The 17,903-nt window shown below is 47.9% G+C and overlaps 1 protein-coding gene across 1 annotated transcript in view; it reads right to left on the bottom strand.

Moving 5' to 3' along the window:
* MSH5 (mutS homolog 5) overlaps positions 1 to 15,980 on the bottom strand; it is a 24,764-nt gene extending 8,784 nt beyond the window's left edge. The window contains exons 1-12 of the mRNA XM_023188857.3: positions 15,792 to 15,980; positions 15,241 to 15,400; positions 14,567 to 14,690; positions 12,624 to 12,704; positions 12,410 to 12,472; positions 11,555 to 11,676; positions 11,259 to 11,368; positions 10,963 to 10,998; positions 10,223 to 10,305; positions 8,426 to 8,471; positions 1,663 to 1,801; positions 1,470 to 1,532 (exon numbers count right to left, since the gene is read on the bottom strand). Of these exons, the coding sequence (XP_023044625.2) occupies positions 1,470 to 1,532; positions 1,663 to 1,801; positions 8,426 to 8,471; positions 10,223 to 10,305; positions 10,963 to 10,998; positions 11,259 to 11,368; positions 11,555 to 11,676; positions 12,410 to 12,472; positions 12,624 to 12,704; positions 14,567 to 14,690; positions 15,241 to 15,387 (1,014 nt within the window). The 5' untranslated portion in view covers positions 15,388 to 15,400; positions 15,792 to 15,980. The remainder of the gene's footprint in view (positions 1 to 1,469; positions 1,533 to 1,662; positions 1,802 to 8,425; positions 8,472 to 10,222; positions 10,306 to 10,962; positions 10,999 to 11,258; positions 11,369 to 11,554; positions 11,677 to 12,409; positions 12,473 to 12,623; positions 12,705 to 14,566; positions 14,691 to 15,240; positions 15,401 to 15,791) is intronic.
* Positions 15,981 to 17,903: the final 1,923 nt, after the last annotated feature.

Raw genomic sequence — 17,903 nt, 5'->3', positions numbered from 1 at the left:
AAAAAAAAAAAAAAAAAAAAAGAAATTACCCTGAAATATTGGCCAGGTGCAGTGGCTCACGCCTGTAATCCCAGCACTTTGGGAGGCCAAGGTGGGTGGATCACGAGGTCAGGAGACCGAGACCATCCTGGCCAACATGGTGAAACCCAGTCTCTACTAAAAATACAAAAAAAAATTAGTTGGGCATGATGGTGTGTTCCTGTTATCCCAGCTACTTGGGAGGCTGAGGCAGGAGAATCGTTTGAACCCGGGAGGTGGAGGTTGCAGTGAGCTGAGATCGTACCACTGCACTCCAGCCTGGGCGACAGAGCAAGACTCTGTCTCAAAAAAAAAAAATTACACTGAAATATTTATGGATGAAATTATATAATGGCTGGGCTTTGCTTAAAACTAATCCAAGAAAGCCAGGTGCAGTATCTCAGGCCGATAGTCCCAGTTACTCTGGAGGCTAAGGTGGGAGGATTGCTTGAGCCCAGGAGTTAGAGGCTGCAATGAAATATCACACCACTCCACTCTAGCCTGGGTGATAGAGCAGGACCTTATTTCAAAAAACAAACAACAACAAAACCCACAAAATAATCTAACAGGGGAAAGTGGGGGACGATATAGATGAAACATACTGTGCTGGGCACTGTGGCTCCCACCTATAATCCTAGCATTTTGGGAGACCAAGATGGGCGGATTACTTGAGGCCAGGAATTTGAGACCTGCCTGGCCAACATGGTGAAATCCCATCTCTACTAAAAATACAAAAATCACTCGGGTGTGGTGGTGGGCTCCTGTAATCCCAGCTACTTGGGAGACTGAGGTAGGAGAATCACTTGAACTCGGGAGGCAGAGGTTGCAGTGAGCCAAGATTGCACCACTGCAATCCAGCCTGGGTGACAGAGCGAGACTGTCAAAAAAGGGCAGGGCAGGGCAGGGCAGGGAAGAGAGAAAAAATAAATATATTGGCATAAGTCAAAGTGTTGAAACTGCATGGTGGGTACATGGTGGTTAATTATATTACTCTAAATATTTTTTACATTTTCCTGTCTACAAAATTAAAAAAAAAAAAAAAAAAAAAAAGAGGGAGGCTGGGCGGGGTGGCTCACACCTGTAATCCCAGCATCTTGGGAGGCTAAGGCAGGTGGATCACCTGAAGTCAGGAGTTCAAGACCAGCCTGAGCAACAAGGTGAAACCCTGTCTCTACTAAAAATACAAAAATTTGCCAGGCGTGGTGGTGGGTGCCTGTAATCCCAACTTCTCGGGAGGCTGAGGCAGGAGAATTGCTTGAACCCGGGAGGCAGAGGTTGCAGTGAGCCAAGATCGCGCCACTGCACTCCAGCCTGGGGAACAGAGCGAGACTGTCTCAAAAAAAAAAGAAAGAAAAAAAAAAAAGAGGGTAGAATAAAATTGGACAGCGTATCTAGGGCACAGGCTGAGGTCTTTTACCTGGACTTCTCGGATTCAAGAAGGAAGGCCTTACCTTGTAGAGAACCTGCCAGTCGCTGACCTTGGTGTGGGACAACTTCATGCGTTTCAGAATCAGCTACAGTCAGACAAGGTTACAGCCACTGTTTTCCCTTCCCCACTCATTGTAATGCCCCTCAAGAAGCCCAATGCCCAGTATCAGCCCTCAACCTCCTTCCCCACCTCCCTGCCCTCCACCCCGGGCTCACGGGCACGTTCTTGATGTGACCCAGGAGCCGATGCAGCATCTGAGCCATGTCCAGATTCTGGGGCAGCAGAAAAAACTGAATGACGTCCAGACGAGAATTGAGTTCCCCCAGGTCATGAGTCGGACGTGTGAACCATAGCCTGGAAGTGAGGGTTAGGGTGGGGTTACTAGAAGTTACATCTATTATCATCTTGATCTCAGTTTGCATGTGGCAATATGTATCCACGATGTACTATGGGAATGTAGTGGCAAAGTGCAGTGTCCTACCCATTCAGGTGTGTTTACATGTATCTACTGAAAATTGCTAGATGTGGGGGGAGGGATTGCATTGGGAGTTATACCTAATGTAAATGATGAGTTGATGGGTGCAGCACACCAACATGGCACAAGTATACACATGTAACAAACCTGCACATTTTGCACATGTACCCTAGAACTTAAATAAAAAAAAAATTTGCAAAACTGATTAGTTTCACTAGCAATAAAAACATGGCAATTAAAAAAAAAGAAAATTGCTAGATGTGAGCATAATTGTGTCTACATATCACAGTTTCAATGGATAAGACCATGTGTCATTCCATGTATGTAAGTAACGGAGTTTGTCAATATTTTAGAAGGACAGCAGTGTGTTGAGGTATTTGTGTGCCAACACTTCAGTTCGCTCTGCGGCTGAGTAAGAGACGGTGAGTCAGTATGAGATTGTATGTCTGTATTTAGCTGTGAAAGTGTCTCTGGGTAATAGCAACAGACATTCGTCTTTTCACGTTCTTCCTGTGAAAACACAACTGTCCCATTAGGGATGATAAGCCTTTAATTCATAATAATGGTCAACTCTGCAGAGAAAAAAGGATTGGGGAAGGCCATTTAAGGGGCTTCAACAATATTGTCTTATTTATTTTTATTTATTTATTTATTTTGAGGCAGTCTCGCTCTATCACCAGGCTGGAGTGCAGTGATGCAATCTCAGCTCACTGCAACCTCCACCTCCCGGGTTCAAGTGATTCTCCTGCCTCAGCCTCCTGAGTAGCTGGGACTGCAGGTACATGCCACCATGCCCAGCTAATTTTTGTATTTTTAGTAGAGTCAGGGTTTCACCATGTTGGCCAGAACAATCTCAATCTCTTGACCTCGTGATCTGCCCACCTCGGCCTCCCAAAGTGTTGGGATTACAGGCATGAGCCACCATACCCGGCCAATAGTGTCTTCTTTTTTTTTTTTTAAGAGAGTCTTGCTCTGTCACCCAGGCTAGAGTGCAGTAGCACAATCTCGGCTCACTGCAACTTCCGCCTCCCAGGTTCTGGGATTACAGGCACCCGCCACCGTGCCCAGCTAATTTTTGTATTTTCAGCAGAGACGGGGTTTCACCATCTTGGCCAGGCTGGTCTCAAACTCCTGACCTTGTGATCTACCCGCCTCAGCCTCCCAAAGTGCTGGGATTACAGGCGTGAGCTACCGCACCCAGCGTGTCTTATTCTTAAATTGGCTGATGTATGTATAGATATTTGTATTATTATTATTATTATTTTTGAGATGGAGTCTTGCTCTGTTACCCAGGCTAGGGTGCAGTGGCGTGATCTCAGGTCACTGCAACCTCTGCATCATGGGCTTAAGTGATTCTGCCTCAGCCTCCCTAGTAGCTGGAAATATAGGTGTGTGCCGCCATCCCCAGCTAAACTTTGTATTTTTAATAGAGATGGGGTTTTGCTGTGTTGGCCAGGCTGGTCATGAAATCCTGACCTCAGGTGATCTGCCTGCCTCAGTCTTCCAAAGTGCTGGGATTACAGGCGTGAGTCACCACACCCAGCCATTTGTATTATTATTATTAGTTTTTATAGAGACGAGGTCTTGCTATGTTGCCCAGGCTGTTCTCAAGCTCCTGGCCTCAAGCAGTCCTCCTGCCTTGGCCTCCCAAAGTGCTGGGATTACAAGCATCAGCCACTGCACCTGGCCCGATAGTATTATTATTTACATCTTTTTTGAGACAGAATCTTGCTCTGTTGTCCAGGCTGGAGCACAGTGGTGCGATCTCAGCTCACTGCAACCTCTGCCTCCCAGGTTCAAGCAATTCTCGTGTCTCAGCCTCCTGAGTAGGTGGGATTACAGGAGTGTGCCAACACACCCGGCTAATTTTTGTATTTTCAGTAGAGATGAGGTTTCACCATGTTGGCCAGCCTGGTCTCAAACTCCGGACCTCTGGTGATCCACTTGCCTCGGCCTCCCAATGTGCCGGGATTACAGGCATGAGCCACCACGCCTGGCTAATTATATCTTTTTTTTGTGTTGGAGGTATTTCCTAATAAATTAAAATAAATTCATACACAGAAATAAATGTCTCATCTGTGTTTGTCTAATTCTGGGTACCCCTGTATCCTTATTGGCCATGAAGAGTGTGAGACTCTGTAGGGACTTGTGAGCCCACAAATTCTTTTCTACATAGAGCAAGTAACTAAGGATGCCATTTTATGTAAGAGCCAACATGTGTACACACTAGGGCCTGAAGCTTTGTATCTTACTTTGCAGTCTGTGGCCAGTTACTTTGGGTTAGAACACCCCAGATTAGAATGAAGCAGAGCATCCAAATGGCTTCGAGGGTAGGTTTCAGGTACCTCTGCTCCTTGGTCACTGAGGGCTCCCGCCAGAACAGTGTAGACCAGTCTGTAAATAGCCATCCCCACTTTAGAAAGCACATGTGCCGCACTCAACACTTAGGTATCTCTGATTCATGTCCTGCTAGTACTGGGAAAGACTTCAGTTAAGCCAAACTCCGTAATTTAACAACTGAGAAAATGAAATCGTTAAAAGATAAGCAACTTGCCCAAAGTCATACTGCCAATAAGAACAGCTAAGTCTCAAAATCATGTCTCCTGGCCGGGCGCGGTGGCTCAAGCCTGTAATCCCAGCACTTTGGGAGGTCGAGACGGGCGGATCACGAGGTCAGGAGATCGAGACCATCCTAGCTAACACGGTGAAACCCCGTCTCTACTAAAAAAAAATACAAAAAAATTAGCCGGGCGAGGTGGCGGGCGCCTGTAGTCCCAACGACTCGGGAGGCTGAGGCAGGAGAATGGCAAGAACCCGGGAGGCGGAGCTTGCAGTGAGCTGAGATCCGGCCACAGCACTCCAGCCTGGGCAGCAGAGCAAGACTCCGTCTCAAAAAAAAAAAAAAAATCATGTCTCCAGACTCCTAGGACAGTGCTCTTTAAAGCATACTGTGACATTCAGTCATATTCTTGGTGCCCTATACAGCTTTTAGTTCTTGAACTCCTGGCCTCAAGCAATCCTTCTGCCTCAACCTCCCAAAGTGCTGGAATTACAGGCGTGAGCCACCACATCTGGCCCTATATTATTATTTACATCTTTTTGTGCATTAGAGGTATTTCCTAATAAATTCAAATAAATTTGTATACAGAAATATTAATAAATGTGTCACCTGTCCTTAGTTCATTAGATTATATGATGATTCTTCAAGTTATATGCTCTCATGCCCTGTCTGATTCCATCTGGGGAATTTGCACTCCTCCCCCACCTTAAATCCAGCTCTCTTCTCCGCTGAGAATTCTCTCCCTCCCATCTGTGGCTGAGATTAAAGATCTTCACCTGAAGCACTGGAGAATGTGTGGGTAATTAAATTCCTGGAGATGCTGATTACCTGATTACCCTGCTGATTACCTGGAGATGACCTCAGAGATTATCCTAAATTAACCCCTACAAGATACACATTTCAGCAGGAGGTGAGGTAGGGGAAGGACTATGCACCTGAGGCTAGTAAAGGTTTCCACTTTGAGTGTTTACAGATGATGTTACCAGTGTATTTGCCTTTGTGTTGTGCTCACACGTTGAGTGCTATTATGTATAAGACCATGTGTCAGACACTGAGGTAACAGGTATGGTCACTAGATAGAATTCATAGCTATGGAGGCAAGCAGATTCACTGACTGCTAATTCTAACCTGATGTGACAGTGCAACTAGAAAAACATAAACAAGCACTATGTGAGCACAAGGAAGGTGCACATCAACTCCTTACAGGTACCTGTAAAAGCCAAAGGGTAACAGTTGGGTTGCACCTTGAAAATGATGTACTTTTTTTTTTTTTTTTTTTTAAGACAGTCTCATTCTGTTGCCCAGGCTGGAGTGCAGTGGGGCAATCTGGGCTCACTTCAACATCCACCTCCCTGGTTCAAGCGAGTCTCCTGCCTCAACCTCCTGAGTAGCTGGTACTAGAGGCACACGCCACGACACTGGGCTAATTTTTGTATTTTCAGTAGAGAAGAAGTTCCACCAAGTTGGCCAGGCTGGTCTCGAACTCCTGACCTCAAATGATCCACCCACCTCAGCCTCCCAAAATGCTGAGACTACAGGCATGAGCCACCGTGTTTGGCCTAGATGTAAGATTTTGATAGGTACAGAACAAGGAAAAGACTTTCCAGAAGGAGCATCATAAACACAGGCATGACATGTTTCCATAATGGCAAGTGGCCCTAAATGACTAGAATATAAGTTAGATCCAGTAGGAAAGGACTTAGCAGGGGCTTGGGAAGGTAAACCCGGAAATTAAAATGGGTAAATGTGACAGACCCTGAACATCATTATACTGCTAAAGATGATAATCTTCATCCTGAAGGTAATGGGAAAACCTCCTGAGGTTTATGTTATTTTCTTTCTACTTAGGCTATTTAAAAAGTGGAGTGACGGCCGGGCACAGTGGCTCATGTCTGTAATCCCAGCAGTTTGGGAGGCCAAGGTGGGCGGATCACCAGGAGTTCAAGACCAGCCTGACTAACATGGTGAAACCCCATCTCTACTAAAAATACAAAAATTAGCCAGGTGTGGTGGGTGCCTGTAATCCCAGCTACTCGGGAGGCTGAGGCAGAAGAATTGCTTGAACCTGGGAAGTGGAGGTTGCAGTGAGCCGAGATTGCGCCACTGCACTCCAGCCTGGGCAACAAGAGTGAAACTCAGTCACACACACACACACACACACACAAAAGGAGTGACATGCTTAATGCTTAGATCTCTATTTTGGAATGACAGGTTTTTTGTTTCTAGCTCACTTGAACTGGCAGAATGATAAGTATTTTAAAATGAAGAGTGGATTAGAAAAAGAAGAGATGGCCAGGCGTGGTGGCTCACGCTTGTAATCCCAGCACTTTGGGAGGCCAAGGCGGGCAGATCACGAGGTCAGGAGATAGAGACCATCCTGGCTAACACGGTGAAACCCTGTCTCTATTAAAATACAAAAAACTAGCCGGGCGTGGTGGCAGGCGCCTGTAGTCCCAGCTACTCGGGAGGCTGAGGCAGAAGAATGGTGTGAACCTGGGAGGCAGAGCTTGCAGTGAGCTGAGATCACGCCACCGTACTCCAGCCTGGGCAACAGAGTGAGACTCCGTCTCAAAAAAAAAAAAAGAAAAAGAAGAGATTAATTGGCTGGGCGTGGTGGCTCACACCTGTAATCCCAGCACTTTGGGAGGCTGAGGTGGGTGGATCACAAGTTCAGGAGATCAAGACCATCCTGGCTAACATGGTGAAACCCCCTCTCTACTGAAAATACAAAACCTAGCCGGGCGTGGTGGCGGGTGCCTGTAGTCCCAGCTACTTGGTACGCTGAGGCAGGAGAATGGCATGAACTCAGGAGGCAGAGTGCAGTGAGCTGAGACCGTGCCACTGCACTCCAGCCTGGGCGACAGAGCGAGACTCCATCTAAAAAAAAAAAAGAAGAGATTAGAGGCAGAGAGACCAATTTGAAGGCAAAGGCAATGCTCCAGGTTAGAAATGACGATGACCAGAATTAGAGCAGTGGAAAGAGACAGGGATACCTGGGAGAGACATTTCAGGATAGAATTGATAGGACTCAGCGAATAATTAAACATGGGAGATGAGGGAGAAGCATCAATCCAAGGTTCATGGCTTGAGAAGGTGTACTGCCAGCAATGCCATTAACCAGCAAAGGGAATGCAGGAAAAGGAAGAGATCTGGTGGGCATCAGTTTGGATGCTCTGAGTTTGAGCTGCCTGTGAAGACTGCAGGTGGTGATACGCCATTAACATTCACATATGGAGGAGTTCAAAACTAGAGACGCAAATTTGAAAGTCATCACAGAAATTTGAAGTGTGTTTTCTATAACTAAAGATAACCATGCTAACATAGCCATGTGTTACATTAGCATTTTGTTTTGGTTTTTTTTTTTTTTTTTTTGAGACACAGTCTCATTCTGTTGCCCAGGCTGAAGTGCAGTGGTGCAATCTTGGCTCACTGCAACCTCCGCCTCCTGGGTTCAAGCAATTCTCCTGCCTTAGTCTCCTGAGTAGCTGGAATTACAGGCACCCACCAACATACCCGGCTAATTTTTGCATTTTAGTACAGATGGGGTTTCCCCACGTTGGCCAGGCTGGTCTCAAACTCCTGACTTCAAGTGATTCATCCACCTTGACTTCGCAAAGTGCTGGGATTATAGGCGTGAGCCACTGTGCCCGGCCTTACATTTTGTTTTTTCCTGCTGCTTGTATGTATGCAAGTCTGTGTATCATCAATGGGTATATGTATACCTGTGCTGACAACAAAAAATGAGATGAATATCAGCTACTACACAAGGCTGTCATAAAGATGAAATGCATTTAAGCCAGTGCTCAGTAAAGGGCAGTTGCTTTACTACTCCTAGGTGGGGTGGTGTATGTGAGAATCTGTATACTGCCATTAGTAGGCTTTAGTACGGAGTGTGCATATGGAATTCATGCATTAGTGTGTAGTACGTGTGGGACCCACTCACCTGAGCAGCTTCTCTCCCCACTTACAGCGGCATCTGTTGAGGATTCCTGTGAGGGATAAGGCAGGGAGTGAATTTGTTACAAGGCAGGGACAGGGAATGGAATGTGTGTATGTGTCTAAGCTGAGGCATCCAGCTCAGAAGTGCTGGTTGTTGAGGAAGGTGGCCTGGGAGGACACAAAGGCAGCCAAAGCTGGTGCCTGAACACAAATATGAGCTGGGATTACCATACATGGAGATGGGGGAAGGGATGGACACTCACAGGGACGCTTAGCCAGAAAAATACACAAAGCAGGCCTAGTTAAAACTCAAGAGCCGGCCGGGCACGGTGGCTCACACCTGTAATCCCAGCACTTTGGGAGGCCAAAGCAGACGGATCATGAGGTCAGGAGATCGAAACCATCCTGGCTAACATGGTGAAACCCCGTCTCTACTAAAAATACAAAAAAAATTAGCAGGGCATGGTGGTGGGCACCTGTAGTCCCAGCTACTCAGGAGGCTGAAGCAGGAGAATGGCATGAACCCGGGAGGCAGAGCTTGCAGTGAGTGGAGATCGTGCCACTGCACTCCAGCCTGGGCAACAGAGCAAGACTCCGTCTCAAAAAAACAAAACAAAACAAAACAAAACAAAAAAAACAAATAAATGAAACACAGAAAACTCAAGAGCCCTCCCGTCCACCAAAAAATACAAAAACTCAAGAGCTGGCCAGGCAGGGTGGCTCATGCCTATAATCCCAGCACTTTGGGAGGCCAAGGCAGGAGGATCACTTGAGCTCAGGAGTTTGAGACCAGCCTGGGCAACATGGCAAAACACCATCTCTACTAAAAATACAAAAAAATTAGCTGGGTGTGGTGGTGCGGGCCTGTAGTTCCAGCTATTCAGGAGGCTGAGGTAGGATAAGGCAGGAGAATCACTTGAACCCAAGAGGCAAAGGTTGCAGTGAGCCGAAATTGTACCACTGCACTCCAGCCTGGGTGACAGAGCAAGATTCCATCTAAAAAAAACAAAACAAAACAAAAACAAAAAACTCAAGAGCCCAGCACACATATGTAAACAACTGGACGGCCGGGTGCGTGGCTCATGCCTGTAATCCCAGCACTTTGGGAGGCCAAGGCAGGTGGATCACCTGAGGTCAGGAGTTCGAGACTAGCCTGGCCAACATGGTGAAACCCTGTCTCTACTAAAAATACAAAAATTAGCCAGGCGTGGTAGCAGGTGCCTGTAATCCCAGCTACTCGGGAAGCTGAGGCAGGAGAATCACTTGAACCCAGGAGGCAGAGGTTGCACTGAACCAAGATTGCACCATTGCACTCCAGCCTGGGGGACAAGAGCAAAACTTTGTCTCTCACACACACACACAAAAACTGGACACAACTTACTGAGATATGAAACCATATGGATATTTGCGGAGATGTCCCTAATACACCCTAAAGCCAGAGACAACTGATAAAGACTATACAAATCAAATAGTTATGCAGTTACAAAACTCTTCTCTATATACAAGGCCTCCCAAAGTCCCTAACAGGTACCCAACTAGTAGAAACATTCATACAAACCCAGGGAAGGAACACAGAATTGGTAAGGTAATGGCTAATATGCAACACTGTACAGTCACAAAGTATGGGAAGATGTTCAAGCTTGGGTGGTGGGGGGTACTAAGAGGTAAGAAGTTGGATTGGCATGAAAGAGATATCTGACAATGGGAGTGAAATGGGAAGGGAGGCTGGGACACATCTTTGGAGCCAGTTGCTTTTCTGGTAGGTCTTTGTAATGTGAGATGAGGGATGGGGCACACCTACCAAAGAGGCTGAGCCCCTCCTTCAGTCCACTGGCCACTTTGTATGCTGAGGGGTGAGACTCGCTCTTAAAAATCTGTAGAACACTGTCAAGGAGAAATGGAGGAGTTTGGGGTAATTTGGACTTTTGAAGGGAATAAGAATTGAGGATTGAGAAATGGAATGGGGACAGGGGATATCCTCCTGAGTTCACGTCTTTTTTTTTTTTTTTTTTTGAGACGGAGTCTTGCTCTGTCACCCAGGCTGGAGTGCAGTGGTGCAATTTCAGCTCACTGCAACCTCTGCAACCTGGGTTCAAGCAATCCTCCTGCCTTAGCCTCCTGAGTAGCTGGGATTACAGGCGCACAACACATCCAGCTAATTTTTGTATTTTTAGTAGCGACGGGGTTTCACCATATTGGTCAGGCTGATCTTGAACTCCTGACCTCAGGCGATCCACCCGCCTTGGCCTCCCAAAGTGCGGGGATTACAGGCACGAGCCACCGAGCCCAGCCAAGATCACATCTTGATGTAAGGTTTGTCCCTTACTTTTCTTTGCCTCAGTTTCTCCCTATAGAAAGAAAGTTAATATCTTTATGCTTTTCTTCCTCTCCTTCCCTCAAAGCCCCCCTTCCCTTCCCTTCAAGGAGAGAGATCTTAATAGCCCCAGGATTAGGGAAACTAGAGCCTCATTAGGATTACTGGGGCATTTAACTTAATCCTTCTCCCTCCCCAGAGACAGCAGCATGCCTCCACCTCTTTACCTGTAAGTGTCTTGATCTATGTTCACAAGATGAGTCCTGAGGACAGAAAACAAGCAGGAAGGGGGCTGGGGTATGAGGGGTCTGAGTTCATTCCACAACTCCACTTTCTTTGCCCTCCTTTCTGAATATTGTCCCGGTCTTCTTCCCAAAGTCCCATAAGCCCTTAGGTTCTCCCGGGTGTCCTAGAGCACTTGACCCACTGGGTCACAGCCACACCCACACCCCACCCCCCCATTTTACTTTTCAGGCCTCCCAATCCCACATTACTTTGGTTGGGGTTGGGGCGAATCACCTACAACATAAATTTCTTAAAGCCCAGGATGGGGACGCTGACGTTACAGTCTTCCAGTTCAACCCCGATTCTTCTTCGACCCAGGAACTTCAGCAGCCCTCCAAGTGCTCGAACCTGGGAGGGGATCAGCAGTGGAACTGGGGTCAATCTTAATCTCCTGGGGGCTGCAGAGCACCAGGGAAAGTTATTATTTTCCAGGGCTAGGCCAGTACCTCCCAGAACTCAGCCCTAGCACTGGGGTTTTTGTGCCTTTCTCCAACCTGCCGCCTCCCAGCCCTTATCCCCCAGGACCAATCTCACTGTGAGGAGGCAGTCAAAGGGAATAATGGAAGAGAGGAAGAGGATTTTCTCAGTGGCAGTCATGGAGTCTGGGATGAAGGAGTAGTTTCCAGAAAGGAGGCGTTGTTTGCTTATCTCCAGACCTATTTGAGGGAGGCAAGCAAAGTGAAAGGTCTTGTAGCTCAATGTTTTCACCCCATTTTAAGAATGAGACCATAGAAGCAAGACAGATGATTTGACTTGCCCAAGCCCACACAAGCAGTTAATGGAAAGCTAAAGCAAGAACCAAATTTTCAGATTCTTAGTCTGATTCTCTTTTTATTCCACATCTAATATAAAGATACTTGGCTGAAAGCACAGCCTGAGAAAGATAAATGGCTGAGGAAAGTATGATATCTGTCTGGAATTGAGGATTTTGGTCAAAATGATGATATTAATAGAACTAGTAACACTAATCCCTTAATATCTAATTAGGATAGTACACTCCTGCTCTTACTGTAAACCTAGGAAGGTTATGGAAGTGCCTTATGGATCATAATAAGGGTCACTGAGGCAGTGACTTTTGGTTTTGTGATAAAAGGCTTTAACTTAATGGGAGAAATTCCAACAATAAAATCTGTCCAAATATTGTCACCACTCCTCAGGGGAGGCCCTCATCCCTACACATGACTTAAGCAGAGGCTTCCCAATAAGCTGCAGAGTATTAAAGGGTAGGGAGCAGGAGAGATCTTATGGGGACTGGTCATAGGAGTGAGGAGCACAAAGGTTTAGGATGACACAAGGCAGAGGGGAGATCTGTGATGATGAAGGTAGAGTTAGGGGGAAAGAATGAGACACCGGAACAGGGAATTATGCAAAGCGAAAGGAAGGAGATACCAAAATCCACACTTGGCAAAAATACGATTTCAGGTCTTTTAGGCTGTCTGTGCTCCTGGGAGGCTGTTGGGGAGGCAAAGAAAAGGCTATCATTCTGTACATCTCAGTCCTTCTACCTCTGTCTGCCACTCCCTCTCACCCAATTCTAGCCCCCTGGAACATTCCATACATTAGTCCTTCCCCATTTTCCCTCTATCTTTTACCAAGTTCTTACCAAGCTTTCCCAGAAATCGAGTCATATTCTCATCTTGTTTGGCACTTGTAACAACAGACTGGGGATTGATCTCATCCAGAACTTGGAAGGAGAATAGAGATCAAATGAGTTAAAGGATCTCTGTCTTTGACTAAGAGAAAACCCATGGCCCTCCTCTTCCTACCCCCTTCCTTCTCAAAAACATTTCCTCCCTAGGAGTAGGAAGTGATCTGCACATCAGGAACACAGCTAGAAGTTAGGAATGAGATTTAAAAAAGTAATAAGAGTGGTGGGATGGTGGGAGGGAAGTGGGATGCTCTGGATATTGTCACTAAACTGTAAACCCCTGGAGAACAGATGTGACTGATTTGCCCAGGGCTGAATCTGAGGCACCTGAAACACTGTAAATACATCATATACCTTTGTGGCCAGGCACAGTAGCTCATGCCTGTAATTCCTGCCCTTTGGGAGGCCAAGGCAGGCGGATCACTGGAGGCCAGGAGCTCAAGACAAGCCTGGCCAACGTGGTGAAACCCCATCTCTATTAAAAATATAAAAGTTAGCCAGGCATGGTGGCAGATGCCTGTAATCCCAGCTACTCGGGAGACTGAGGCAGGAGAATCGCTTCAATCCTGGAGGCAGAGGTTGCAGTGAGCCAAGATTGCACCACTACACTTCCAGTCTAAGTGACAGAGCGAGACAGCGTCTCAAAAAAGAGCAACCAAACAAATCAAAAAACATCACAAATATTTGTTAAATAATGAAATGAATTAGTAAAAACCAAAGATGGAGCCTCTGTGAGGCAACTGTAATATTGAGTCAGTGCTATACTTTGGATGTGATTTGTCCCCACCAAATCTTGTGTTGAAATTTAATCCCCAGTGTGACAGTGTTGTGAGGTAGGGCCTAGCAGGAGGTGTGTGGGTGGTGGGAGCGGATCGTTCATGAACAGATTAGTGCCCTTCCTGGAGTGTGCTGGTGGGTATGTGTGAGTGGTTCTCACTCTATTAGTTCCTAACAAAGCTGCTTGTCAAAAAGAGATTGGCATCTGTCTCCCACTTACTTCTCTGCCATGTGACCTCTGCACACCCTGCCTTCCCTTCTTCCATGAGTTGAAGCAGCCTGAGGCCCTCACCAAATGAAGATGCCAAATTTTGAGCTTTCCAACCATCCAGAATCATGAGCCAAATAAAAACTTTTTTTTTTTTTTTACAAATTACCCAGACTCAGGTATTTCCTTACAGCAACACAAAATATGCTAGACAGTGAGGTGAGTTAATGTAAGTGAAACGTGGCTAGGCGTGATGGCTCACGCCTATAGTCCTAGCACTTTAGGAGGCCAAGTTGGGCAGATCATAAGGTCAAGAGTTTGAGACTACCCTGGCCAACCTGTTGAAACCCCATCTCAGCCGGGTGCAGTGGCTCAAGCCTGTAATCCCAGCACTTTGGGAGGCCGAGATGAGCGGATCACGAGGTCAGGAGATCGAGACCATCCTGGCTAACACGGTGAAACCCCGTGTCTACTAAAAAATACAAAAAACTAGCCGGGCGAGGTGGCGGGCGCCTGTAGTCCCAGCTACTTGGGAGGCTGAGGCAGGAGAATGGCCTGAACCCGGGAGGCGGAGCTTGCAGTGAACTGAGATCCGGCCACTGCACTCCAGCCTGGGCGACAGAGCGAGACTCCGTCTCAAAAAAAAAAAAAAAAAAGAAACCCCATCTCTACTAAAAAACGCACCAAAAAATGAGCTGGGTGTGGCGGCACACGCCTGTAATCCCAGCTACTCGGGAGGTTGAGTCAAAAGAACTGCTTGAACCCACGAGGCAGAGGTTGCAGTGAGCCGAGATTGCGCCACTGCACTCAAGCCTTGGCAACAGTGTAAGACTCTGTCTCTAAAAAAAAATGTGTGTGTGTGTAACACATTTGCAATCCCAGAGAGCAGAGGAAATCCTGGTTCCGTCCCCACCTCTCTGGAGAAGCTTGAGGCTCTCGTGGTCTGGGGCATCTGGCATGAAGTGGATAGTGGAGTCACTAGTATCATAGTAGGCAATGCCCATGTATCCTGAATTCCACAGCACACATAGATGGATCTGTCCAGCAAGAAAGAAAGGAAACTACTATTGGAATCACTCCAGTGTAGGGTTTGCCATGCTTTATGTAATTTAATCATTTTATCAAATATCTGAGATAGGTATCATCACCCCCATTTAGTGAATGTGAAATAGCCACTCAGGAGGTAAGAGACTTGCCCAGCTCTTCCCAACCCTGTTTTTGTTTTGCTTTTTTCTTTTTTGAGACGGAGTCTTGCTCTGTCACCCAGGCTGGAGTGCAGTGGCACAATCTCAGCTCATTGCAACCTCCGCCTCCCAGGTTAGAGTGATTCTCCTGCCTCAGCCTTCCCAGTAGCTGGGATAACAGGCACGCGCCACCACGCTCGGCTAGTTTTTGTATTTTTAGTAGATACGGGGTTTCACCATGTTGTCCAGGCTGGTCTCGAACTCCTCAGCTCAGGTGATCCGCCCGCCTCAGTCTCCCAAAGTGCTGGGATTACAGGTGTGAGCCACCGCACCCGGTCCCCAACCCTCTTTTATTGTAACTTCCCATCAATTTTCCATTCAAGTTCCTACTTCCCTCAGAGACCTCGGCCAGCTCCTCCTCCTCCTCAACTTCCTCCTCCTCGGCCTCCCTGGGGCCCGGCACTGGGGCCGGGCTGGAGAAGCCAGAGGAGGCCGCCCCAGGTCCTGTCCCCTGCGGTGTCCTGCTTGGGTTCACTCCTAAGGAGGCCATGAGCTTGGAGGCTCTGCGGATGCAAAAAGAGAGGGCGGTTCAGAAGCAACGATTCACGGAGAAGGCCGGGGTAGGCTGGTGCGCAGAATGCAAAGCACTAAGTACTTCTGCGACAGGGCTACGAGGCAGGGCTGAGGGGCGTGGAGAGCTGTGGGCACAGTGGGTGAATTTTCAGGTTTGTAACTAAAGTACAGATTGTGGGAAACTCCACGCGCCCCACCCTCATTCCTGTCATGCGGAGGTTGCACTTTGGAAGGAAGTGGTCTGAGGGCCCTGTGGGGCGAGTCGTGCACGTCTTATCCCTCTGCCTCTGCCAACCACCCGCCAGGACCACAGCCTCACGCTCTTATCTTCCTCCTCCCCCAGCTGCCGCCATTGCAGCGTTTTCCCGCCTTTTCAGTAACCTGAGTCGCAACACTCGAGAGAGCGCCCCGCTGACCAACCGCCACGAGCCTGCAGGAGGAGCGGCGGCGCGTGGGCGAGGAGCGCGCGCACGCCCCCCGCCCTCCTAGCCGCTATTGATTGGAGAGGCCCGGATCCAGCCTAGAGATCCGACAGGGCGAGGAGGAGAAGCGGAGCTGCCGTAGCTGAAGAATCTGGACTCTGATTGGCCTATTCGCCTTCGGGGCGGGTCCAGAACGTTCAAACTTCCCGCCCTCTGCCGTTGCTTAGCAGCCTGGCCTCTAGCCCTCACTGTTTCTGGGCTTTGATTGACGCAGTGGAAAGCCCGCGAGAAGGTCGGACGAGGGGCGGTAGTCTCAGTCTCGGGAAGGGGTCTGGGAGCGTTGTGGGAGTTTTGAGGAGGAGGCCAACCTTAAAGAGCCAGAGGCGCTTTTTTTTTTCCCTCTGCAACAACTCTAAGTTAATATTTGTACCCTCTGAGTTAATATTTATACAGAGCTTAGAACAGTGCCTGGCAAACAAAGTAAGACCTAAATGAACGATGTTTCAAATAAGCGGAAACAAGCAGGACTTCTGCCTCAGCCCTCCTACCGTGCCTGTTTCCTGGGTGCAGGGTATGACCACCCCCATAATGGCACGACGGGGCCTAATTTATTATTTAAACCCCTCAAGTGGAAGTGGAAGCATTCGAATTACATCAAACTCTGGCAGAGACAAGTAGATCTGATCAGAAGAACACCTACACCCCTATTGGGACATGCCCATACTCCTTCGCACATCTACACACCCCTGAAGACAGAGAGGTATCATTCATGCATTCGGCAACTATTTATTTAGTGCCTATTCTGGGCCAGGGGATAGACTCAAAGCGGTGAACATAACGAAGTCCCTGCTCCATAAAGCTTATTTGTGCGTGTGTGTGTTGCGGGGGAGGTTAGGGAGAAAGAAGGAAAGGAAGGAAGGAAGGAAGGGAGGGAGGGAAGAAGGAAGGAAGGAAGTTCCCTTTAAATGCACCATCCTCCCCAGCTTTGTTCCTAATACCCTGAGATGGGGAGATTCCTCCCCAGCCCCCCAACCCAAGAAGTTAGGAAAGATGGTGGGGGTGAGATGACCTAGCTGTGCTAACCAGTAATTGGAAAATCTCCTCTAGCAAGAAAAGTGGGGGAACAGAGTTAAGGGCTGGGTTAATGGTTACCCCTGGCAAATTTGTTGAGCAATGGAGCTATAGAAACTTGGAGGAGGTTGGTGACTGCTCTGGGGAGTGTCAGGGAGGGACCCACCTTCCAATCGGGGGTGTGAAGAGATTAGGGACTGGTTTACCAAGCCCAGGAAGGGGAGGGAGTGGAAAGAGAGGCCCAGAGAGGGAAAGAGGAGCTACTAAGATAGGAGAAATGCAGGGGCAAGGAGGTGAGATGGAGGGAAACCTCTGATGCAGGACTTGGGGGTACAGCCCTGGCTCTGCTGAATGGTTTCAGGAGAGGGCAGCGTTGCCTGTCACCTGGTAAATTAAGGCACGATACCCGGTGGGTAGTCATGCCAGCCAGCCAAAGTCATTATTGATATCAAGGCAGCTGTAGCTATAAAGCTGTAGGAGAGAAAAGAGAGGCAGGGGAGAGGCTGCCAAACCTGTCTGATCTTCAAGCTGGCCCCATTTACTTAAGGCTTCTCTTGGGCACAGACCAGTTGGAACAGGAGCGGACCCTGAGAAATAGAGTTGCTTTGATCCCCTCCCCTCAGTGGGAAGGGGTCCTGTGTGCAGATTTTGAGGGTCACCATAGAGGGAATTCACACACATATAGTCATGGAATCATATCCTTATAGGATGTTACAGTTCAAGGGAACAAACACCAAAGATAGCCTTTCTGTCGGGAGGAGAGAAAAAGGCCCTCCCACAGGCAGGAGAAAACCCACAGAAGAGGAAGTACAAGAGGAAACCACCAACTGCTGGTTTCCAGCAGCACATCACGTCATTCCACCCCACTCCTCCCCCAAGTCTCTCCCTTTCTTTAAGTTTCAAGCCCTGTTTTGCTTCTGTGTTCTTGCACTCCACCATGGTTTTCTGGAACTGAAAACCAGGTATTTTGTTGAACAGAGGGTGAAGAGCAGGATAGAAA

Source organism: Piliocolobus tephrosceles, chromosome 5 (genome assembly GCF_002776525.5).
Source record: "Piliocolobus tephrosceles isolate RC106 chromosome 5, ASM277652v3, whole genome shotgun sequence".
In the NCBI taxonomy this organism is placed as follows: Eukaryota; Metazoa; Chordata; class Mammalia; order Primates; family Cercopithecidae; genus Piliocolobus; species Piliocolobus tephrosceles.
This window is presented reverse-complemented; position numbering and strand designations above follow the sequence as displayed.